The sequence below is a fragment of the Salmo salar genome, chromosome 10 (genome assembly GCF_965601325.2).
Source record: "Salmo salar chromosome 10, fSalSal1, whole genome shotgun sequence".
In the NCBI taxonomy this organism is placed as follows: domain Eukaryota; kingdom Metazoa; phylum Chordata; class Actinopteri; order Salmoniformes; family Salmonidae; genus Salmo; species Salmo salar.
In genome coordinates this window covers 13,742,977-13,768,967 of record NC_138300.1, presented here as the reverse complement: position 1 = coordinate 13,768,967, position 25,991 = coordinate 13,742,977, and the positions used below count along the sequence as shown (strand labels likewise).

Sequence of the window (25,991 nt, the reverse complement as noted above, 5' to 3'; positions counted from 1 at the left end):
TTGCCAAGCTTATGGTTATGTTGCAGCAGGGCGTAGGAGGGAGATTCATAGAAGTGAGAAGTGTACGGGAGGGCATGAGACAAAGGAATGTGTAGTATCAGTGGGAAAAGCTGTTAACTGTAGGGGTACCCATGGTGCTGGAGATCAGAAGTGTCCCGGTGAGAGAAAGACAGGTCGAGGTTGCCAGGATCAGAGTAGTATAGACCCACGTCATTTCAATTAAATGATCAATGTGGAATAGATGTTGAATTAACGTCTGTGCCCAGTGGGGAAGGTGTCGTATGCTAAGACAGTGAAGAAAGTAGTAGAGGAAGATCCCTCCAGGGTGAGGGATCCTAAGAGGCTCCCTGTGAGTAGGCCGAGGCCAATAGAGAGTGATAGGAATAACATATGTTTCAGTGAGGTTGGCTTCTTAGCGTTTATGGCCATGGTTTATCAACTGTACTGTAGAAAGTGAACATAAATCACATAAAACATATGTTGTGGTGGCAGCTGCAGAGAAGTACTTGGGTGTAAGATGCGTTACTGCAGAGGAGTTACAAGTTGTGTTGAATGATAGTGTCCCGTTCTCCCAGGCTGCCTGCCTGGTGTAGGATCAGATAGGACCAAGTAGTGGAATAGTAGTGGGGTTTGAATGGGTGTAGGGTTAGCTGGTAGGGCAATTTTTCTTCCCTTTTCCCTGTCCTTTTTTCTCTTCCCTTTTGTGTCGCAGTGTAACGAATTCACACTGCAGAACAGTAGGCGGAAACACGGGGCTAGATAAGAGAAATAGATGAATAGGAACGGCCTCAAACTCCAGTACGGTAGGTGGCGTGTATGCGCCTTTCTGTTGGTTGCGATCTGCCTGTACAAATTTAAAGAAGAAGAAGAAAAGTGTCAGTAGGCGACAAGGTGTGGACATCATATCCATCACAAAACAAGCAACAGGGTGAGTTGTAAAAACGAACGTAACGAAGAGCGTTTGGGATTTTACCAGTGTTTGGGAAGCTACTCTTAAAATATAGTTTACCAAGCTACCAATGGTTTCACACTGGAAGAAGTTAAGATACACTAAAGCTACCTGTAAGAAAATATAGTTTACTCAACTAAAGTTTCTTTAAAAAAGTAGTTGGCTACATCCAAACTACTTTGTGATGAATCATCATATCTAAATCTTCAATGTCATAGACTACAAAATTGCAATAACAAATCACTTTGGAGTCATATGTAGACTACAAAATTGCAATAACAAATCACTTTGGAGTCATATGTAGACTACAAAATTGCAATAACAAATCACTTTGGAGTCATATGTTAACAGAAAAATGTCAGGTCTGATGCCGACAAAGTAAGCAAATTATATGTTTTTTATTTTTGCAAAATAAGTAGTGTGTAGTTCCAGTAGCTACACCACCTCATCACAAAAAAGTAATTTATTACTAAAAACACTACCAGGATTTTAATTTAGTTAAACTACCACCAAGGCACTGCAGGATGTAGTTAAATTACTAGTTTAACTACATGTAACTACAGTGGGGGGAAAAAAGTATTTGATCCCCTGCTGATTTTGTACGTTTGCCCACTTACAAAGAAATTATCAGTCTATAATTTTTATGGTAGGTTTATTTGAACAGTGAGAGACAGAATAACAACAAAAAAATCCAGAAAAACGCATGTCAAAAATGTTATAAAATGATTTGCATTTTAATGAGGGAAATAAGTATTTGACCCCTCTGCAAAACATGACTTAGTACTTGGTGGCAAAACCCTTGTTGGCAATCACAGAGGTCAGACGTTTCTTGTAGTTGGCCACCAGGTTTGCACACATCTCAGGGGGGATTTTGTCCCACTCCTCTTTGCAGATCTTCTCCAAGTCATTAAGGTTTCGAGGCTGACGTTTGGCAACTCGAACCTTCAGCTCCCTCCACAGATTTCCTATGGGATTAAGGTCTGGAGACTGGCTAGGCCACTCCAGGACCTTAATGTGCTTCTTCTTGAGCCACTCCTTTGTTGCCTTGGCCATGTGTTTTGGGTCATTGTCATGCTGGAATACCCATCCCCGACCCATTTTCAATGCCCTGGCTGAGGGAAGGATGTTCTCACCCAAGATTTGACGGTACATGGCCCCGTCCATCGTCCCTTTGATGCGGTGAAGTTGTCCTGTCCCCTTAGCAGAAAAACACCCCCAAAGCATAATGTTTCCACCTCCATATTTGACGGTGGAGATGGTGTTCTTGGGGTCATAGGCAGCATTCCTCCTCCTCCAAACACGGCGAGTTGAGTTGATGCCAAAGAGCTCCATTTTGGTCTCATCTGACCACAACACTTTCACTCAGTTGTCCTCTGAATCATTCAGATGTTCTTTGGCAAACTTCAGACGGGCATGTATATGTATTCTTGAACGGGGGACCTTGCGGGCGCTGTAGGATTTCAGTCCTTCACGGCGTAGTGTGTTACCAATTGTTTTCTTGGTGACTATGGTCCCAGCTGCCTTGAGATCATTGACAAGATCCTCCCGTGTAGTTCTGGGCTGATTCCTCACCGTTCTCATGATCATTGCAACCCCACGAGGTGAGATCTTGCATGGAGCCCCAGGCCGAGGGATATTGACAGTTCTTTTGTGTTTCTTCCATTTGCGAATAATCGCACCAAATGTTGTCACCTTCTCACCAAGCTGCTTGGCGATGGTCTTGTAGCCCATTCCAGCCTTGTGTAGGTCTAGAATCTTGTCCCTGACATCCTTGGAGAGCTCTTTGGTCTTGGCCATGGTGGAGAGTTTGGAATCTGATTGATTGATTGCTTCTGTGGACAGGTGTCTTTTTTACAGGTAACAAGCTGCGGTTAGGAGCACTCCCTTTACGAGTGTGCTCCTAATCTCAGCTCGTTACCTGTATAAAAGACACCTGGGAGCCAGAAATCTTTCTGATTGAGAGGGGGTCAAATACTTATATCCCTCATTAAAATGCAAATCAATTTACAACATTTTTGACATGCGTTTTTCTGGATATTTTTGTTGTTATTCTGTTTCTCACTGTTCAAATAAACCTACCATTTAAATGATAGACTGATCCTTTCTTTATCAGTGGGCAAACGTACAAAATCAGCAGGGGATCAAATACGTTTTTCCCCCACTGTATACTCCCCAACACTGGATTTTCCATTTACATTTTTGGTCACTCAGGTCAGGGCTGCCATGTGTAAAATGCGCAACATAGGCTGTAACAGGAAACAGACCAAAGCAATTGGGCTAGTTGGTGTAGGGCTAGTTGTGATGCTTGTAGAAATGTGTATGCTAAAGGTTCAATGATGAATGCAGTACAATTCATAGCCTACATTCAGAGAAAGATTTATTTTCAACATTTAGTCATCCGTTCGTTTCTTTCAGACAAGTAAAAAGCCCTAGCCCCATTACCTACAGCTGTTGGTTGTCTTTTATTGAAACTGGACAAAATGTTATGAGAATACCTTTTGTATTTTATTTGATAAAAGATGACAACAAAGTGAGAAACACACCTTGCTTGCTCTCTGCCTCTGCAAAGCCAAACCTTTGAAGGTGTGCATATTAATTGTAGCCATGACAACATGAAACATATTGATGTTCACTGACACTGGGATGGCAACACTGCACAATGAATACCTTAATTGTATTGTTATCAGAAATCTAATTCGCAACAACAACAAAAAAGCAAAATATTTAACTTAATATTTTATTTAATATCATTGTAGGATCTTTTCTTTATTGCCAACTTTTGGTTTTATAAACTTTTTGTTAGATGTAATTTCAAACAAATGTGGCTAGGCTACGATTGTAATATTCACGACTAGCCTATAATATGCCTCAACAAATCAGAGGGAAATATGAATACCCCTGGAGAAAATGATTCACTCAATGCCCAGAGGACTTTATACTGAGCCATTGGCAGGTTTGGAACAGGAGGAGAAATAAACTGACCCTCAACAGGTTGTTATGGCAGCTTACTGCTGAAAACTTGGACAATCGGGCATGCTGCAGGTCATTTAGAATATGCATCTTGGTGGACAATTTCATAACCAAGACAGATTATCTTATTGCATGTGTACATCTATTGAATTAGGACCTAAAAGGAAATCAGGTACTTTTTTAAATTTAAGCCTAACCTTTATTTAACCAGGAAGTCCCATTGAGGTCAGAAGACCTCTTTCGGGAAGGGAGACCTGGATACGACTCAATACAATTGATATTTATGTGGTATATCTTATTCCTTCGCTATACCTGGATGCTACTGTCTCTATCTTTGTATGTGATTTGTTTAATGTAGTGATCCATTTATATTCTGTATCGTACTATAACATCATGAGTCATGACTAATATCTTGCTCTCTTAAATGTTTTGTCCCAAATGACACCTTATTCACTTTAGTTCCATATAGGCCTCATTGGGCTCCGGTCATGAGACACAGCCTTTGAGTTTTACGGATGCTTTGGATGTGCCAGACTTCTACCCTTTTTTTAAGGAGTTTTACATTATGTGGAACAACGTGTGTTAAATGTGTGAAACAACGTGTGTGACGTGTGGAACACTTGTTCCACATTTTGCAGAACATGAAATGTGAGCATGATGCATTCTAGCTCTGCTCCAGGGCATTAGTACAAGTTCCTCCACTAGTGTTCATGAGGTACACTAGTGGTGGAACGAGCACTAACGCCCTGGACCAGAGCTAGATGTTTTCCATCGGTCTTTCCCCTGCCTGGCGTAGTGATCTAGGACAGCCTGAGATGACTCCAGCTTCTCCATCTCCATGATAACATCATGGGGACTAGGAAGAACATTGAGGATCTGTCAGGCTGTCCTAACCTCACAGCGTTGATCCTCTACGACAAAGCCCACTGTGCTTAAAGGGTAAATACAGACACTGCATCGTCAACAGCATCTGGTCACTGAAGACTCTGGATAACTTTGTGATCTCTGACGAGGAGATAATTGAAAACTGGAAACTCATCAAGGGATGCATAGAGGACAGGTACTGCACGGTCAACAGGTGGATTGTAACTGTTCTCTACCTCTAAATGTACCTTAAACTCATCATTGTCATTCAGAATGATTTCAAAAACCCTTTATAAAGCCAACATGCTTCACATGACATTTATAATCATAATGTATAAAAGATGTTAAAACAGACCCTTTTTCCCCACCACCTACATAGCATCGCAAGCTTATTGATCATTTGAGAGGCATCTATGAAGGTCTTATAAAGGGTTTATGATCGCCACCTCTAGTCCCCCCCGGTATCCATCCACCATTGCAGCGCTTGTCAAGAGTTAAATGCTATGTACAGTAAGGGACAAGGGAGAGGTCAAACAAAGGGGTCACTGGTCTATTGTGTTTATTGTTGAGTGAAATCATGGCTATTTATTCACCTTGTGGCGTCTACTCATGTTTAAATACCTGTTGTGAAGCAAAGTGTATTTGGCTCATTCTGAGATTATACAGTACACTAGTCTCCCAAATCAAAATGCTATCACAAATACAGTATATGTATATCTCAACTACAGATTTGAAAGGCAAATGGTGGATTAAGAATGTGATTTAAGGAGGTAGAAAATAGCCTATAAAACAAATTGCATGTAAATACTTCTACTTGAACTACAGTGAGGGGAAAAAAGTATTTGATCCTCTGCTGATTTTGTACGTTTGCCCACTGACAAAAAAAATTATCAGTCTATAATTTTAATGGTAGGTTTATTTGAACAGTGAGAGACAGAATAACAACAAAAAATCCAGAAAAAACGCATGTCAAAAATGTTATAAATTGATTTGGATTTTAATGAGGGAAATAAGTATACTTTTTTTCCCCTCACTGTAGTCTGATTTTTTTTATCCACAGTTCGGTGGACAAAAACATGTAGAAACATGTCAGACTAAACTGCATAACAAACCAGTTTGCATACTTATCCTGTTCATAGGACTACTAACTGTTTAATGTCCAGATAAGACCTAACTAAACACAAGTATTGTTAAGTATTGCACAAAATATCAAAAGATGAGGTGAGTTCTATATAATATTATTCTAATGGACGTTCACCAGCTGACAGTCTTAAGAGATAAGAGTAACCCGTAGTGTGGAAATGTACACTGGTCTGGAAGATTTTTTTATTTTAACTAGGCAAGATTTTATTTAACTAGGCAAGTCAGTTAAGAACAAATTCTTATTTTCAATGACGGCCTAGGAACGGTGGGTTAACTGCCTTGTTCAGGGGCAGAACGACAGATTTGTACCTTGTCAGCTCGGGGATTCGATCTTGCAACCTTTCGGTTATTAGTCCAACGCTCTAACCACTAGGCTACCCTGCCGCCCCAAGATCATGATGTAACATCAAAGAGAGTAACCAATAAGAGTAACAGACATTAGTAATTCCAAAACTAGTCCCACATTTGAAAATCCCACATTTTAGAAATGCAAAATAACAGATTTCCTTGGCAGTTGGGGTCGGGGGATATCCCAGAACTGGCGTTATCAGGTCTCTCAGGGAGAAGAGGGGTGGGTAGGGTAGGCTGTTCCTCAGTACAGAAGGGGTGTAAAGGGAACTAGCTATCCTGGTCCTTTCCAAGAGCACATATTGGTAGGGGTGCAGGGCAGCAGGACGGTGTCATTCAGTAACAAGGCAGAAGGGTGCTGGGTGATACCATCTTTCACAGGTCAGAGTGGTGCAAGGCAGCCAGGAGAATGGTACCATTCTATCATAGGTCAAAGGGGCAGCGCTTCCAGGACTGTACCATTTGTGACAGGACAGAGGGGATCAGGATGATACCATTCCGTCACAGGTCAAAAGGGGGCAGGGTGGCTAGGCTGTCTCTGTTCTCCTCTCGGTACTTGCTGTAGGAGTGAAAGGTATCGTAGAAGCTGGAAGAAAGGCCTGCGATGTCGTTGGAGATATAATGGAGGACTCCCGGTGTGGCCTGGTTGTAGTAGGAGATCTGAGGCAAAATACACAGAGACAATGAGATCAGTGGTCCATATAGATTTCCACATTCTCAGCTTATAGAATAAGGGTGAATACACAGTGTGAAGAAAAGAAGTGAAGCACAGTTAGCCTGGTCCTAGATCTATTTGTACTGTCTTGCCAACTACGATCATTGTCATGTTTGGCATGAGAACGACCAAAGTAGGCTTTACAGCACAAACAGATCTTGGACCAGGCTAGCTTTTCGATGAGCTAACAAAGAGCCCCATTGGCCCAGCCTGAGTCGGACTCCTCGCAGATACTGAAGCATGCACAGAGTACTTCTCCCCGGGTGTATTCCTTAGTGGCAGGGCAATCAGGTATGGGTCCCTAAGAGAGACAGAAGAGGCAGATTGTACCATTAAAAACGTGACAAGGACATGGAATCTGGAAGGTGTAGGTGCACTGTGGGATGCAGTCAAGCAACATTTGGGGGTACAACCAAATCTGGGTCAGTTAGGGTGCAGTGAGAGAACAGAAAAAGAATGCAGTGCCATTGGACATTTGTAAGGATTATGGAAGCATTGGGGGGGAACAGTGACCAAGCAACACCAACAAAAAAGCATACTGGTGATTACGGGAATTAAGTCCTGTCCCTTTCCCCCCTTACTGACACATGGAGTGGCCACACGGTAGATAGTGTCATTCTCATCTGCCTGGACGATCACATCACATTGTCTACATTGGACAAAAGGGACAAGTGGAGGTTTCAATCCAAGGATAAAGACTGGTTGTGACTACTTGTGACCGTGTTATAACTAGTTGTAAATAACTGTTGTGACCAATGAATATATATGAATGGACAAAGCCATCGATCAAAGCCATCGATCACCATTCATTCCTATGTAAAGCCTCAACAGCGCAATGAAGCAAAATTAAGTCGGTTAAGATGTTTCATGGAGAAACTCATTACTCACTGAGTAGCTCAAATTGAAGGCTGCCATTAGCAGGCTGCTAAATTATCCTTATAACTCTTGTGCCATTTTAGAATAATCGATTCAAGGACATACATCTGTATTAGAGGCAAATATTGTTTTTTTACATGAATATTGACATTTTTCCATTCACTATAACGGGGGATCCTGTTTTCTGCAGTACTGTGGTGGGCCTTGAACTTCCGTGGCTTCAATGAGAGGGGCAGTCGTTCTCCCGTGGTTGTGATTAGCTGTGTCTAGTTATGACTACTTGTAGCTGTATTATGACCAGTGTTGGGGGAGTAACACATTAAAGTAACGCGTTAGAGTACTCAAATTACTTTGTGGTAAAGAGTAACTTAACGCGTTTAGTTTTTCAATTTAAGTAATGAGTTAATTAAAATAAGCAAATTGTTACTTTTAAATATTATTTCCCTTTTTTCTTTCCCCTAAATTCACGCTCTTCCTGTTTCTGCAAGAACGTTGTGGTGGGAAGTTAGCTAGCTAGCTAGCAATATGGCAGACACAACAGGCTTGACATCGTGGAAGTATTCACATGATTTTGAATTGGAAGAAGAAAATAAGAAAAACACATAAAATGCAAACTGCCTCGGAGATATGCGCCTTTCAACTGCGAAGAACTTAACTTCAAATATCAAAAAGCACCTTCAGGCCAAGCAAGACTGGTGGAGAAAGACCCACGCCTACCGATTGCCATTGATGCTGAGGATGACGGTGCTTCTGCTCCAAAACAGCAAAAGCTAGATTTCTGTTCGGCTAAACCTGTCACCTTGAAATTGTATGCATTTGATTATTGTAATTATTGCAATTCCTTTGATTGCATGCCATTTGTTTCAATGCAGTATGTTTAGGATTTATCTGACAGTTTGCATTCGTGGTCAGCAGTTTAATGCGTAGGTTATTTTAATGTCAAAATTTAAAGTCAGTCTTGTGACTTAATAGCCTGTATTAAGTGGCTTTAATGTGTATATTTCGTTTCATAAAGCTGCCTAAATGTTGGTTTGGATTTACGGACAGTGTTCCTTTGAAGCGTTGGATTTATCAAGATAGAATTTCATTGTGATGCAGCACTTTTCTTTGCATTCATCATACATTTCGATAGTTTAATATGGAATTTTGTTAGAACACTTGGACATGTTTATTATTTATACATTGTGTGTGTATATATTTCTTCTCCATCACACATTTTTATGTGGAACAGTTCCATTTCAATATTATGCTACTGAACTATAAAGGCCAAATAATAATACAATTAAAAAAATACTTAGTTTTTTGCAAAATACACAGTTCAATTTACTAAAACAACTGTAACAACTAGGCTATTAGGAAATCTGACAGATCTCGGTCTTGAGCTACTCTTTACATGCTGACTAGACCGGGCACGCGCATGCGTCCGCCATCGCGTTCATGTTGATTTTGTCCATCCACACCAGAAGTGATCTGGACACGCAGGTTGAAATATCAAAACGAACTCTGAACCAACTATATTGATTTGGGGACAGGTCGAAACACATGAAGCATTCATGGACATTTAGCTAGCTAGCTTGCTGTTGCTAGATAATTTGGAAATTGCTCCCAAGGATGAACCAGACTTGTGGAGGTCTACAATTTTTTTTCTGAGGTCTTTTTTTTTTTTTTTTAGTTTGCACAAATCTTTATTTAACTTGCTGTAAATAACAGTAACATGCAAAACATAAACATAACATAACAGCCAGAGGGAATCCAAAGAAATTAGAGAAAAATAAAAAAAACTATTATATCAAATCAAATACAGACATATATCGAATACATTTTTTGGACATATTGTTTTGTATACGTTTTAAAGATTCTACGTACTGTTCCAAATCAGATAAAAAAATTAAGAAAAGGGGCTTTTTCTTCATAAATTTTGATTTATGGATAAAAGATTTTCCTAATAAAATAAAGAGATTTATGACATACTCACGTTCAATTGTGCAATCAGTGTAGTAAAATAATATGTCAAACTTAGTAATATCAATGGTTGTATGCAATTTGCGGCTAAGATATAGTTTTACATCAGTCCAAAACACTTCACTATATAAACAATTACAGAATAAGTGTTCAAAAGATTCAGTTTCTAGTTCACAAAAACTGCATTCACTGGTAACGTCAAATATATATTTAGAAATCAAGCTATTACACGGATAGCATCTATGGATTATCTTAAAGGAGATCTCCTTTACTTTATTGGTCACCATAAATCTGTGTGGAGTGAGCCAAGCACGGCGCCAGTTTACATCAAACGATGAAGCCCAACAAAATATCGCAGAGGGAATAGACTTCCTGTAGAAAATATCCCTTATTAAACGATTGTTGAATTTCGTATCTAGTAGACCAATGCCATTCACCTGAATATCGCTTACAATCGGAGATATTCCAAAATATGCATTATTCTGAAGTAAAGTTTTTATCCCACTAGGTATAGCTTTAATAACAGTGTCATATTCCTTGCTTGAAACCTCAAAGTTGTATATTTCCATAAATTCTCTCTGTGTAAATAGATTCCCACTGTTATTAACCAATTGGCTGACAAGAACAATGTTTTTCGAGAACCATTTATGGTTAAATAACATCTTATTTCTATGTAATATTGACCCATTGTTCCAAATAAAACATTTATGAGGTGAAAAGTTGTTTATACAACAAAGCCCAGCACATTAAAGCCTGCTTGTGAAAAACCGCCAGTTTCACAGGAATTTTACCCACAATATATGGACATTGTAGTAAAAAATTAAGCCCGCCGAACTTCTGAAAAACAAAATGAGGTATAATATTCCAGAAGCTATGAGGATTTTTTATGTACCTTTTAATCCAGTTGACCTTTGATATCTGATTGAAGAGAGTGAAATCTAAGACATTTAGACCGCCATCACAAACCCTGTTGGTGATAACATCTCTTTTTATCTTATGTGGCTTGTTTTTCCATATGAAGTTGTACAAAAGCCTATCTAAGGTACGCAAGTGGATTTGGGAATGTCAATAGATGAAAAAAGATAGGATGCACGAGATAGCCCCTCAGCTTTGGATAAAAGCACCCTTCCTTGAAGACTTAAATCCCTCCCTAACCATGAGGATAATTTTTTTTTGACAGATTGTTACAGGGTTCAAATTAAGATCATTCATAGCCTTAAGATTTTTGGTGATCTTTACACCGAGGTAGGTTACAGTATCTTTTTCAGAGATGTTACAATCTGCTGGGTTGACAGCTCCTTTCACAACAAACAACTCACATTTGGAAAGATTTAAAGTCAAGCCTGAGATTTTGGAGAACTGCTTCACGATATCCAATGCTAATCTAGCTTGAGATACATTTTTCAAAAAAAGTGAGGTGTCATCCGCCAGTTGGGATATCTTGATCTCTCTGGACTGGAATGTAATGCCTTCAAATGGACTTTTATGAACTAATGAGCATAACATTTGAGAAACTAACAAAAATAAAAAAGGTGAAATTGGACAACCTTGTCGTATTCCTTTGTAAATGTTAAATCTTGAGGATGTTCCATGACAGAGTTTGATACAGCTATTGCCACCATTATACAGAGTTCTAATAGCATCAACAAAGAAACGACCAAATTTCAAATGCTTAAGACAATCAAAGATAAAATTGTGACTTACTGTATCAAATGCTTTCTGAAAATCCAGAAATAGGATAACAGGGAAGTCATCTAATAGATCACGATACTCAACCAAGTCTAATATCAGCCTCAGATTATTAGATATATGGCGCCCTTTCATAAACCCTGATTGACATTCATCAATCAGATCATTTAAGCAAGACTTTAAACTTTTTGCAAAGATTAAGGCTATAATTTTGTAGTCGTTATTTAGGAGTGTGATTGGACGCCAATTATCAATACTTAGGAGATCCTTGTGTGGTTTAGGTATAAGAGTAATAACCCCTTGCTTCAGAGAGGCAGGTAGTTCTCCCTTCTTTATAGCCTCCTTAAAGGTTTCAAGTAAAAAAGGTGCTATTTCTTCAAAGAAGGTTTTGTAAAATTCAGAGGTTAAGCCATCACAACCTGGAGATTTGTTCTTTTTTAACTGAGCAACCCCGTACTGGATGTCCATAATGGATAAATCTTGGCAACAAGACTGATTGAGTTCTTCACTAATCGAATTAACATTCTCTATAGAATCAAGGAGATCCTTAGAGTCACTCAAATTGTTATCTAAGGAGTAAAGATTCTCATAAAATTTAGTGGTAAATTCTGATATCAACTCTCTATCCTCAGTGGTAACCCCATTAATTTTAAGTTTCCGAAGTGTGTTGAGTTCTCCTCTTCTCCAAATTAAAAAAGTATCTACTGTTCTTTTCTCCTTTTTCAAGCCATTGTTTTCTAGATCTTATGAAAGCTCCTCTAGCCTTTTCCTCATACAATGTATCTAGTTGATTCTGTAAATCATTCAATTTAGCTTTCTCATTAAGATCAAGATGCTCAATATCTGTGATATCGGCAATTGTCTTAGAGAGTTCAGCTACCTCACATCTCCTTCTTAAAGCAAGCCGTTTTCCATAAGTAATACAGGCTGAGCGGATTTTAAATTTCAGCAGTTCCCAATATTTCCCATATTCTGCATTAGATGTAGCTAAACTCCAGTAAACAGAAATTAGATTCTTAATCACATTTTTTAAATCATCATGCAATAACAATGAGTTATTTAGTTTCCAGTAACCACAGTAACCACATTTCTTACCATCATTACTGCATATTCTTACAGTCAACCATATGACTTTATGATCCGTCAGGACTGCAGGCAGTATTTTCACCTCTACAGTGTTGGGCACAAGACTAGAGGTTATCACCCACAAATCAATTCTTGATTGTAAGAAACGATCTCTATTACTCCATGTGTATTGTATCTCTCCAGGGTTTTTTACTCTCCATATGTCAATTAAGTCCAGGCTTTGGCAGAAATTCACCAACTTGTTCACACCAATGTTAGGCCTATGAGGCAATCTATCAGTCTCATTAGAATAAACCATATTAAAATCTCCACCAACTATTATCTGACTGGATGGATATTTTCTCAGAAGATTTTTAAGAATTTCTTCAATTTCCTCTAGAAGTAAGTTATTTGGAGGACTAGAACAGTATCCATATACATTACACAACACAAATAATCTGTCCATGTGGTTGATGACCGCTACTAGCCAATGTCCATTGGAGTCCATTTGAGTAAACAAAAATTTCCCTTTGAAATTGTGTGCTAAAATTGCAACCCCAGCTGAATAATTTGTCCCGTGGGCCAAAAAAATGTCACTGCCCCACTGATTTTTCCAATAATTATAGTCCTCTTTGCATGAATGTGTTTCTTGAACGAATACAAGATCTGCGTTGCAGTCCTTACAAAACAAAACAAAAAGCTTTTCTCTTCAACATGTTACGTATCCCCCTGGCATTGATTGACATAAACTTCAAGTCCATATCTATAGAATAGAAAGAAAAATCCTATGCAATCTCAACTTTACCCTCTCTATAAAAAGTTGCTTCATATATGTATTAACAGAATTCTTAACTTGTAAAATAGTAACACCATGTTTCAAAAGTAGAACGTTCAGTTTGCAGTGGGGAAGGAACTACCTTGTAAACCTACCGACAGAACAAATCAAATCACCCCGGTCGTATTTCTTTACCGTTGGCGAAAAAAGCTCTGATTCCCCTGTAGTATCCACCGTTTCCTTGATTTCGGGCCTGTTGTACGAGAGGCCACAATTTTGCCTTTGCTGCCTTGTCTGCTGCAGTCAAGTCCTCACCGAATCTAAGTTTTCTTTCTTTCAGAAAGGCGCTTTCCTTTGCTTTCTTCCTAACTGCATCTCTCGCTGTGCGAAAAGCAAACTGGATGATGATCGATCGGCTGACGATGGCATCTTGTTTCTTCCCAATACGATGAGCGACATCCACAGCCATATCCATATATCCATCGGGAAAGTCCGGTGCCACACGGTTACAGATGTCTCTTACTAAGCGCTTCACATTCTCATCCTGGTTCTCGGGGACACCGTAAAGCCGTAGCCCCCACCTTCTCCGGTATCGCTCTGCTTCCGATAAGCGCGCTTGCATGTCTGCGATGGTCTTCTCCTGAGCAATGCATTTCTCAGACGTAGCAGTGTTTGCAAGTTTAAGCTCTTCGATACTCTTGTATGCATGATTCAGAGAGGTCTCGAGGTCAACTATTTTTGATGTGTTTTCGCGTATCATTTTCTCCAGACCGTCGGCTCTTTCGTTTATCTTTGCAGAGACAGCATCGATTATGTTGACCTGTAATTCGCGCAAAGACAATTCTTTCTGTGTCTTTTTGGGTGCAGGACTATTGACTGCATTTTCAGAATCAACCGAATGTCCAGAATCCTCCATTTCTTCTCCTGATGAGTCAGGTGGCGGTTTTTCTCCAACGTATGAGTGCTCAGCTAGCAACTGCCTTCTCCTCCCTTTGCTCTTTCGCACATTTTTTTCTTCCATTTCTCAAAGTTATGAATCAAATTATCGGTCAACTAAGTGTTGTTCTCTATTGTGTTTACTATAAGCCAAGTTCCGTTACATTTAAGTAAGTTTGAGAGGGATAAAAGTTAAGGTTACTCGGAGCAAGCTGAAATCTCGTCTACACTCGCCGCCATCTTCCAGCGCCTCCCTTTTTTCTGAGGTCTTGGCTGATTTCTTTTGATTTTCCCATGATGTCAAGCAAAGAGGCACTGAGTTTGAAGGTAGGCCTTGAAATACATCCACAGGTACACCTCCAATTGACTCAAATGATGTCAATTAGCCTATCAGCAGCTTCTAAAGCCATGACATCATTTTCTGGAATTTTCCAAGCTGTTTAAAGGCACAGGCAACTTAGTGTCTAAACTTCTGAACCACTGGAATTGTGATACAGTGAATTATAAGTGAAATAGTCTGTCTGTAAACAATTGTTGGAAAAATGACTTGTGTCATGCACAAAGTACATGTCCTAACCGACTTGCCCAAAACTATAGTTTGTTAACAAGAAATGTGTGGAGTGGTTGAAAAACAAGTTTTAATGACTCCAACCTAAGTGTATGTAAACTTCTGACTTCACGGGCTGTAGGGCAGGTGGGTGACAGTAGTGGTGGCGTCAGGGGTGTGGCGAGGCGCGGCGCTTGTGGGAGATGGGTGTGTGTGTGGATTAGGTAGTTGTTGGGGAATTGTTAGATTACTGCAATGTTGGAACTAGAAGGACAAGCATTTTGCTACACTCTCATTAACATCTGCTATCCATGTGTATGTGACAAATAAAATTTGATTTGATTTTGATTTTAAATACAGGTGTGCCAAGCTTGTAGTGTCATACCCAAGAAGACTTGAGACTAATCGCTGCCAAAGGTGCTTCAACAAAGTACTGAGTAAAGTGTCTGAATACTTGTGTAAATGTCACATCAGGTTGTTTTTTTTTAATACATTTGCTACAATTTCTAAAAAACAGTTTTTGCTTTGTCCTTATGGGGTAATGTGTGTAGATTGATGGGGGGAAAAAAACAATTTAATCAATTTTAGAATAAGGCTAACGTAACAAAATGTGGAAAAAGTGAAGGGGTCCGAATACTTTCTGAATGCACTGTATGTGTACATTTATTTTGCAACGCTCCCGCACACAATGCGGCCAGCATGTTAGATGCTTAGCGGATTGTTCCACTGAATATCCCGCGAGTACTAAGTAGACAAGCCATTCTCTACTGGGCTTAACAATGTCCAACACGCGCAAGGCATTTTCAGAGGGTTTTCTGTTTTTGGTAACTCAAAAGTAATGTAACGACTAAGAAGTTACTTTCCACAGTAAGTAACAGTGTAACGTAACGACTTTTCATGGCAGTAACATTGCAACCTAACAAGTTACTTTTAAAAGTAACGTTCCCAAACACTGGTTATGACTAGCTGGGATTTTGTTGTGACTAGCTCTAACTGTTGTGACTACTTGTATCTGTGTTATGACTCGTGATGACTGTTGTGGCTACAGTAGTTGTGAATAGATGTGACTGTTACCCACTGGTAATGCCTGTCCCACTCATGTCTCCTGCGCAGGTCTGAGAGCAGATGGAAGGCCTGTTCAGCGGGGACGTTGACATTAGTCTACCTTTAAAACAAAGCATTTGGTTCTCCAGAGTGTACAGACTGACCTGGGAACAGATCAGGAAGGAGGGGGTTAAACCATGGAAATTACTATAGAATCTATATGGGTTTAAACAGAGCCTTGTAGGGTTGTATTCATATATTACTACATCATTAAATCATTGACATTTAGTGCAAGTGGAAATGTTATACGTAGCTCCTTTAAGAAAGCAGTTGACTTGTTCCACATTGCTTCCATCCAACTTAATCTGAAAACACTCACTATGACTGTGCATTTTCAGCTGGCCATTGAAAGTCATAATTGGATTAGACAGTAGGGAGGCGAGGGGAGAGTTAGCAGGAAACAAACAATCCCATGAGCTTATTCTAATTTAGTTGAATAACGTTTCTAATGATTGATGCCTTTATGTTTAACTGTTCCACAAACGAGACTTACCTTGTTTTTCTCAGAGCTCCAATTTGAGCAGCAGCAGCTGAAAAATGAGCTCCTACAAATATTGAAATTTACATGGTTTTTAGAGTGAAGTACATCGGAAAAAAGCAAAATAAAACTGCAAGACTGAATAGGAGAAAAAACAAGCAACAAACAAAGAAGATAGGCTTTTGAAAATAACTATTTTTCATAAAATTGTAGTTATCTTAGCAAGCTGAATTGTTTACCAGTTGCTAAGCAGTTGCTAGGGACTCTTTTGGAAGAAGCTAGCTAGCTAACGAAGAACAACAAAGAATATCTAGTTAACAGAAGAAAAGAAAGAGAAAATCAGGACAGAAGAAAAAGGATATCAAAGTGAAACAGTTCTCTAAAGACACAGGAGACAATAATACAAGAAACAACACTTCTGTAGCTTGTCAACTATGTGTCTGTCTATCCCTGTTCTCTCCTCTCTGCACAGACCATACAAACGCTTCACACCGCGTGGCCGTTGCCACTCTAACCTGGTGGTCCCAGCGCGCACGACCCACGTGGAGTTCCAGGTCTCCGGCAGCCTCTGGAACTGCCGGTCTGCAGCCAACAAGGCTGAGTTCATCTCAGCCTATGCTACCCTCCAGTCCCTAGACTTCCTGGCGCTGACGGAAACATGGATTACCACAGATAACACTGCTACTCCTACTGCTCTCTCTTCGTCTGCCCACGTGTTCTCGCATACCCCTAGAGCATCGAGCCAGCGGGGTGGTGGCACTGGAATCCTCATCTCTCCCAAGTGGACATTCTCTCTTTCTCCCCTGACCCATCTGTCTATCTCCTCATTTGAATTCCATGCTGTCACAGTTACCAGCCCTTTCAAGCTTAACATCCTTATCATTTATCGCCCTCCAGGTTCCCTTGGAGAGTTCATCAATGAGCTTGACGCCTTGATAAGTTCCTTTCCTGAGGATGGCTCACCTCTCACAGTTCTGGGTGACTTTAACCTCCCCACGTCTACCTTTGACTCATTCCTCTCTGCCTCCTTCTTTCCACTCCTCTCCTCTTTTGACCTCACCCTCTCACCTTCCCCCCCTACTCACAAGGCAGGCAATACGCTTGACCTCATCTTTACTAGATGCTGTTCTTCCACTAATCTCATTGCAACTCCCCTCCAAATCTCCGACCACTACCTTGTATCCTTTTCCCTCTTGCTCTCATCCAACACTTCTCACTCTGCCCCTACTCGGATGGTATTGCGCCGTCCCAACCTTCGCTCTCTCTCTCCCGCTACTCTCTCCTCTTCCATCCTATCATCTCTTCCCTCTGCTCAAACCTTCTCCAACCTATCTCCTGATTCTGCCTCCTCAACCCTCCTCTCATCCCTTTCTGCATCCTTTGATTTTCTCTGTCCCCTATCCTCCAGGCCGGCTCGGTCCTCCCCTCCTGATCCGTGGCTCGACGACTCACAGAACAAGGCTCCGGGCAGCCGAGCGGAAATGGAGGAAAACTCGCCTCCCTGCGGACCTGGCATCCTTTCACTCACTCCTCTACATTCTCCTCTTCTGTCTCTGCTGCTAAAGCCACTTTCTACCACTCTAAATTCCAAGCATCTGCCTCTAACCCTAGGAAGCTCTTTGCTACCTTCTCCTCCCTCCTGAATCCTCCTCCCCCCCCCCCCTCCTCCCTCTCTGCGGATGACTTCGTCAACCATTTTGAAAAGAAGGTTGACGATATCCGATCCTCGTTTGCTAAGTCAAACGACACCGCTGGTCCTGCTCACACTGCCCTACCCTGTGCTTTGACCTCTTTCTCCCCTCTCTCTCCAGATGAAATCTCGCGTCTTGTGACGGCCGGCCGCCCAACAACCTGCCCACTTGACCCTATCCCCTCCTCTCTTCTCCAGACCATTTCCGGAGACCTTCTCCCCTTCCTCACCTCGCTCATCAACTCATCCTTGACCGCTGGCTACGTCCCTTCCGTCTTCAAGAGAGCGGGAGTTGCACCCCTTCTGAAAAAACCTACACTCGATCCCTCCGATGTCAACAACTACAGACCAGTATCCCTTCTTTCTTTTCTCTCCAAAACTCTTGAACGTGCCGTCCTTGGCCAGTCTTGGTGTTCGAAGAGGCGTGGGCATTCAACTGAGACTGCTCTTCTCTGTGTCACGGAGGCTCTCCGCACTGCTAAAGCTAACTCTCTCTCCTCTGCTCTCATCCTTCTAGACCTATCTGCTGCCTTTGATACTGTGAACCATCAGATCCTCCTCTCCACCCTCTCCGAGTTGGGCATCTCCGGCGCGGCCCACGCTTGGATTGCGTCCTACCTGACAGGTCGCTCCTACCAGGTGGCGTGGCGAGAATCTGTCTCCGCACCATGCGCTCTCACCACTGGTGTCCCCCAGGGCTCTGTTCTAGGCCCTCTCCTATTCTCGCTATACACCAAGTCACTTGGCTCTGTCATATCCTCACATGGTCTCTCCTATCATTGCTATGCAGACGACACACAATTAATCTTCTCCTTTCCCCCTTCTGATAACCAGGCGGCGAATCGCATCTCTGCATGTCTGTCAGACATATCAGTGTGGATGACGGATCACCAGCTCAAGCTGAACCTCGGCAAGACGGAGCTGCTCTTCCTCCCGGGGAAGGACTGCCCCTTCCATGATCTCGCCATCACGGTTGACAACTCCCTTGTGTCCTCCTCCCAGAGTGCTAAGAACCTTGGCGTGATCCTGGACAACACCCTGTCGTTCTCCACTAACATCAAGGCGGTGACCCGATCCTGTAGGTTCATGCTCTACAACATTCGCAGAGTACGACCCTGCCTCACACAGGAAGCGGCGCAGGTCCTAATCCAGGCACTTATCATCTCCCGTTTGGATTACTGCAACTCGCTGTTGGCTGGGCTCCCTGCCTGTGCCATTAAACCCCTACAACTCATCCAGAACGCCGCAGCCCGTCTGGTGTTCAACCTTCCCAAGTTCTCTCACGTCACCCCGCTCCTCCGCTCTCTGCACTGGCTTCCAGTTGAAGCTCGCATCCGCTACAAGACCATGGTGATTGCCTACGGAGCTGTGAAGGGAACGGCACCTCCATACCTTCAGGCTCTGATCAGGCCCTACACCCAAACAAGGGCACTGCGTTCATCCACCACTGGCCTGCTGGCCCCCCTACCTCTGAGGAAGCACAGTTCCCGCTCAGCCCAGTCAAAACTGTTCGCTGCTCTGGCACCCCAATGGTGGAACAAGCTCCCTCACGACGCCAGGACAGCGGAGTCAATCACCACCTTCCGGAGACACCTGAAACCCCACCTCTTTAAGGAATACCTAGGATAGGATAAAGTAATCCTTCTAACCCCCCCCCCCCCTTAAAAGATTTAGATGCACTATTGTAAAGTGGTTGTTCCACTGGATATCATAAGGTGAATGCACCATTTTGTAAGTCGCTCTGGATAAGAGCGTCTGCTAAATGACTTAAATGTAAATGTAAGCTCAACATCCAGTTGCTTTGAGCAGCCATTATTTTCAGTGCAGACACATTGTTGTAGCTGAGATACATCTGAAAAAGAAACCAGTTTGGATTCTTCCGTGAAAGTGTGTGTATATGTGTGTGTGCTTTGTCTTACCTGGTTGCTGATGTCCCAGGGTACAGACAGAGGCACCTCCGTTTGTTTGCAGGAGATAATGTACTTCCTGTAAACGTATAGTGATCTCATAACAGATGAGATTGCAACTTGAGTTTTCATAAAACTGGTCAAATGGAAAGACACACGGCACAACTATGGTTTAACCCTTACCATTACCCTAACTCTAACCATAAACCTAACCCTACCGTAACCATAGTAAGTGGTTGCAACAGTTGATAGTTTGTTGATAGTGTGAGCATCTGTAGATCATCTATAGGGGACTGTCCAAATGAAGTGTGATAGCACAGTGATGATTTTGCCTCCCCTCTTCCCTCCCCTCCTCACCTGTCCAGTCTGATTTTTTTTCCTAGCGATAGCCTTCTTGTAGCGTCTTTCCCCATCCTGAGAATGAAATAAAAAAGTGAATTTGGGACCTGGCTTTCACCGTTATGCAAGGAAATTGGATGAGCAGAGGCATTACTGTAATGGCAATCTACATTCTAAAATGGTACATTTGGATCCTGGATGGTGACTGCTTGATAGCCCTTATTTATTCACAATAATCTACAGATAATGGCTGTTAACAGTTCCATTTGAATTATCAATGCGAATCTACTGTCCCACAGCCGAGTCAATCAATTCATAAACTTTATCTCCACATGAAAAAAGCATCAACATTATTTCCCCATGCTTCTAGCCTAGCATTTGGTTTGCAACAGTGGGGGTTTGTCTAAAACTTGCTTCCTGCCTCTCCGACCTCTGCAATAAATGTTTCAAATTACAAATGTGATTTCCACCTTGCCATAGAGAATGAACATGTCCGGATGAGACAGACCGCTTCTCTGAGCCAGGCGAATTCATGCATCAGCATTCCTTATTATGGATACATCCAAATAAATGGCATTAGAAACAAAAGTAAAACAAATGAATATACACATAGCTTGCTGTCATTTCAGCTGCTCAATGTGATTGTATTAGCTTTAGTTGTCTAGCAAGCAAAGGAGAAGTGCCAGCCTGCATAGCAACCTTTTTCACTTAGAATGGACGATGACCGTCCACTTGGCTAGCAATCATGCCAATAGAACGGACGACCAGTCCGCTTGGCTAGCAACCTCAGAAATAGAACAAACAACTGGGTTTTGTCCAGACTATATCGTCTGGTGGAAGGATGAAATAAAACTAATTGACTCATTAAAATAACATTTAATGAAAGCATGTCGTTAATAATTTTTTAAATACAGTTGAAGTCGGAAGTTTACACCTTAGCCTCCTTGCTCGCACACACTTTTTCAGTTCTGCCCACAAATTTTCTATAGGATTGAGGTCAGGGCTTTGTGATAGCCAATCCAATACCTTGACTTTGTTGTCCTTAAAGCCATTTTGCCACAACTTTGGAAGTATGCTTGGGGTCATTGTCCATTTGGAAGACCCATTTGCGACCAAGCTTTAACTTCCTGACTGTCTTGAGATGTTGCTTCAATATATCCACATAATTTTCCTGCCTCATGATGCCATATATTTTGTGAAGTGCACCAGTTCCTCTTGCAGCAAAGCACCCCCACAACATGATGCTGCCACACCCATGCTTCACAGTTGGGATGGTGTTCTTTGGCTTGCAAGCCTCCCTCTTTTTCCTCCAAACATAACATTGGCCATTATGGCCAAACAGTTCTATTTTTGTTTCATCAGACCAGAGGACATTTGTCCAAAAAGTATGATCTTTGTCGCCAGTTGCAAACCGTAGTCTGGCTTCCTGAGCAGTATGACGGCTGCATGTTCCCATGGTGTTTATACTTGTGTAATATTGTTTGTACAGATGAACGTGCTACCTTCAGGCGTTTGGAAATTGCTCCCAAGGATGAACCAGACTTGTGGAGGTCTACAATTTTTTTTTCTGAAGTCTTGGCTGATTTCTTTAGATTTTCCCATGACGTCAAGCAAAGAGGCACTGAGTTTGAAGGTAGGCCTTGAAATACATCCACAGGTACACCTCCAATTGACTCAAATGATGTCATGGCTTTAGATAGGCTAAATGACATAATTTTCTGGAAATTTCCAAGCTGTTTAAAGGCACAGTCAACTTGGTGTATGTAAACTTCTGATCCACTGGAATTGTGACACAGTGAATTATAAGTGAAATAGTCTGTCTCTAAACAATTGTAGGAAAAATTACTTGTGTCATGCACAAAGTAGATGTCATAACCGACTTGCCAAAACTATAGTTTGTTAGCAAGAAATTTGTGGAGTGGTTTAAAAACGAGTTTTAATGACTCCAACCTAAATGTGTGTAAACTTCCGACTTCAACTGTATGTTGCTAACCATTTGATAAAAACAATAAGGTACTCGACCCATGAATTATGGTGAATAAGACACCCCTAAGGGTTATTTCCCCTAATTATAGCCCGTGTGTTATTCACTATTCTAAACTGATTGGTTCGAGCCCTGAATGCTGATTGGCTGACAGCCATGTTATGTCAGACCATATACCATGGGTATGACAAAACATTTATTTTTACTGCTCTAATTACGTTGGTAACCAGTTTATAATAGCAATAAGGCACCTTGGGGGTTTGTGATATATGGCCAATATACCACGGCTAAGGGCTGTGTCCAGCCATTCCGTGTTGTGCCTAAGAACAGCCCTTAGCAGTGGTATATTGGCCATATACCACACCTCCTCGGACCTTATTGCTTCATAATCCACTGGTTCTCGTGCCTTATTGAGAAATACTGTATAATATCGTTTTGGATTGGAATCTATTCCACACATTAGTTCCAAAGAAAAACAGTATTTATGTTCAACACATTATCTGGTTAAAATACAGTCAATTTAAAGACAATGTATCCATCACGGCTGAGAAGGATAGAATCGTCATAGGGCCATTTGGCATAAAGTTATCAACTGTCTGTTCCAGCTCTCATGGAATGGTTACCTGTCTCGTGCTCACCGGACATGGCGACATAGCGGAGCAGTAGCAGTGACCTGCAATAACTGGATTGGTCCCGTTATTCGATTACCATCCCACACTCATGAGATAGTCTATCTCTATTAAACTATAGGCTATTAGCGTGGTGAAACTACCGAGGGAGTAGAAAACTATAGGTATATATCAACACAACACAAAGTCTCAAGTCTGTCTGCAGAGTAATTTGACAGAGCAGACTAAAAACAAAGATTAGGCAATCGCTTCTTAAACGTTTTACATAATTTCCCAAGACACAAAAAATTACTTACCCAAACTGAAATGATATGCAGACGATCCGGTCACACACGGAAAAGTCCGCACACCAGACACCACCCCCATCTCTGCCCATTCCTCGGACGCAACCAACAGGGTGGTGTCGCCGCTAAACAGATCACACACCTCCTGTTGGTAGAGTTGCGTGACCAATTTAATTGTAACTTTTTAAGGTGGAACTTTAAGATGAATATCACTTTATTGGTCTATTGCACATAGCGGCGGTTCTAGCTTGTGTGGTTCCCCTCCCCTCTTCAGCCCCCCACCAAATGTCAACATTTCAATATTTTTGTGCAGGCGCCCTGTGCTTCCCCCGGCAAGGTGCCGCCCTGGGTGGCTGCCCATGTCGCCTATACCTAAATCCGCCACTGATTGCACACAAGGTCCAACCGAAATGTGACTTCCGCTTTTAACCCAACCTCTCCGAAAGACACACATACATACACATACTATATAATGTTCTCGCATTTATTGGAAAAAGTCCATGAAAGGCATGACCCATCGCCCCTGCGGAAATAGAGAAAGTACATTGCCACCTGTGCCATAGGTCCAGACCTATTGGCAGTGTCCAAGGGAGGTAACAATATTCCTCCACTTTCCTGAAGTGTTCCATATACAAACCCCAATGTAAACAGGGGACACTTCCATCAAAAGCCTTAGGCTTAGGCCCTATTTAAATGTACATGTCAGCCATTTAGCAGATGCTCTCATCCAGAGCGATTTACAGGAGCAATTAGGGTTAAGTGCCTTGCTCAAGGGAACATCGACTGTTTTTTCACAAAGTCGTCTCGGTGATTCAAACCAGAGACCTTTCGGTTGCTGGCCTACCAACAACAACGTAGCGATTGAGAGAAAACAACCAAAATGGGGCTTCAAATCAAAGTGTATTTGTCACGTGCGCCGAATACAACAGGTGTAGACCTTATAGTGAAATGCTTACCAACAGGCTCTAACCAATAGTGCAGAAAAGGTGTTAGGTGAACAATAGATAAGTAAAGAAATAAAACAACAGTAAAAAGACAGACTATATACAGTAGCGAGGCTATAAAAGTAGCGAGGCTACATACAGACACCGGTTAGTCAGGCACACCGGTTAATCCAGATCCAATGACCCTGTACTGAATGAGCAAACTATTAACTGTGTCATAGAGGTTCAGACCTCTTCCCCGAGGCTGTGGTAGCATAGGCACACATGAATCATGCTTTTTTATTTGTTTAGTCTGTTTGGGAGGAAAGTAGGCCCTATACATCAAAAAAAATAAATAATGGAAATGTAGATATATCACTTTATTTACACAGATTGTCAATTAATTTTTGTTATTTGTCTTCAATAGATATGCAATATAACTCATTTTATAAACTGGGTGGTTCCAGGCCTGAATGCTGATTGTCTGAAAGCAGTGGTATATCAGACCATATGCCACATGTATGACAAAACATTACTTTTTACTGTTGGGCTGTATCCAGGCACTCCGCGTTGCGTCATACAGCAGAACAGCCCTTAGCTGTGCTATATTGTCCATATACCACACCCCCTCGTGCCTTATTGCTTAAATAGTCTATAGTTGTTATAAGGTTACATTGTTTTATAGGTAATATTTACTGTAGGCCTAAAGCCATTTTCTTCATTGCAGAGTGAAACGAGCGCCGCACTATGGCAGGTTTGTCCTGTCACATTTTACCCCTATGAGTAATAGTCTACTGTCGGTTTCAAGTTCCCCCATAAACCAACTGTGACCAGATAGACAGAATCCTGTGGGTTCTCATAGTGGAACATCGACTGCTTAGTTGAAATTCATTATCATATCTGAAGGCTACTGTAGGCCTGTTTAAATTTACATAACGCCAGGTATGATGATACATGTTTTTCAGCGACCTAGTTTGAGTCAAATCGGATTTAAACAAAATGAGAAGACATTAATACATTCTTAAATCATTTGGGGAAAATGATCAACTGCATGTGAGCCTACAGTAGGCTATAATTTGCAAAATTCCCAATAGCAGAAGGCTTATGACAATACAAACAGTAGAAATGTGATAACAGGATATTCTAATTGCAACAATTGTGATAGACAGACGCGTGAAAGAGCGTGTAGAACAGTCAGCGGTTTTAAGGAACCCGTGAACTGATTCCATATCAACAACCAATAAGATGTCTCTTTTTACTTTGAGTGTCCTTAAAGGGGAAGATGCTGTTACTTCAGTTCAGCTCTAGCATAGTCTCTTGAATGGTCAATTATACATATTAGACTAGATGGAAACAGGTGGTAGCCTAGACCTATGATAAAAATAAAAACCACACAATTTAATAGCCTATTTATTAAATTAAGGGAATAAAACCTTTGTATTTCACAATAGTCTATGGTTGTGCAATTTTAACCATGTAAATGGAACAGGATATGTCTAAAAATACATAATGTGTTTTATTTGCTTATGTCCTATGGATAAGGTATACTATGGATAAGGCTCTAATAATAACTGACAATTTAATACGTCATCATAGAGAGGGCTGAAACTGGAGTGTTCTAGTATCTAATGATTTGTTGAAATGCTATGATGATACCTCTCAATGTTGAAGATAGCTTGCCTTTTATTCTAACATTGCATGACAATAAACGTTGGGATATGTAAAGTAGATTGCCTACTGTAAACAACCACCTCCAATTGGCAACAAAAGGCATGACATAACTGTAGGGCAGGACTAGATGGAAGTACTGTACG

The 25,991-nt window shown here is 41.3% G+C and overlaps 1 protein-coding gene across 4 annotated transcripts; it reads right to left on the bottom strand.

Moving 5' to 3' along the window:
• Nucleotides 1-5,325: 5,325 nt before the first annotated feature.
• LOC106613538 (acyl-coenzyme A thioesterase 11) lies at nucleotides 5,326-23,560 on the bottom strand. Of its 4 annotated transcripts, none has more exons than XR_001330511.3 (6): nucleotides 23,267-23,560; nucleotides 20,376-20,432; nucleotides 20,031-20,097; nucleotides 16,437-16,488; nucleotides 15,918-16,047; nucleotides 5,326-7,290 (listed from the first exon to the last, which is right to left on the bottom strand). XR_001330511.3 is itself a non-coding variant. In XM_082956724.1 (5 exons), exons 1-4 carry the CDS (start codon nucleotides 23,344-23,346, stop codon nucleotides 16,447-16,449), a joined length of 246 nt encoding a protein of 81 aa, XP_082812850.1. In that variant the 5' UTR covers nucleotides 23,347-23,560; the 3' UTR covers nucleotides 5,326-6,934; nucleotides 16,437-16,446. The 4 variants fall into 4 exon arrangements, 1 of the variants encoding a protein (XP_082812850.1); XR_001330512.3 differs by having other exon boundaries at nucleotides 15,918-16,004; nucleotides 23,267-23,559; XR_006756894.2 differs by having other exon boundaries at nucleotides 15,918-16,488.
• Nucleotides 23,561-25,991: the final 2,431 nt, after the last annotated feature.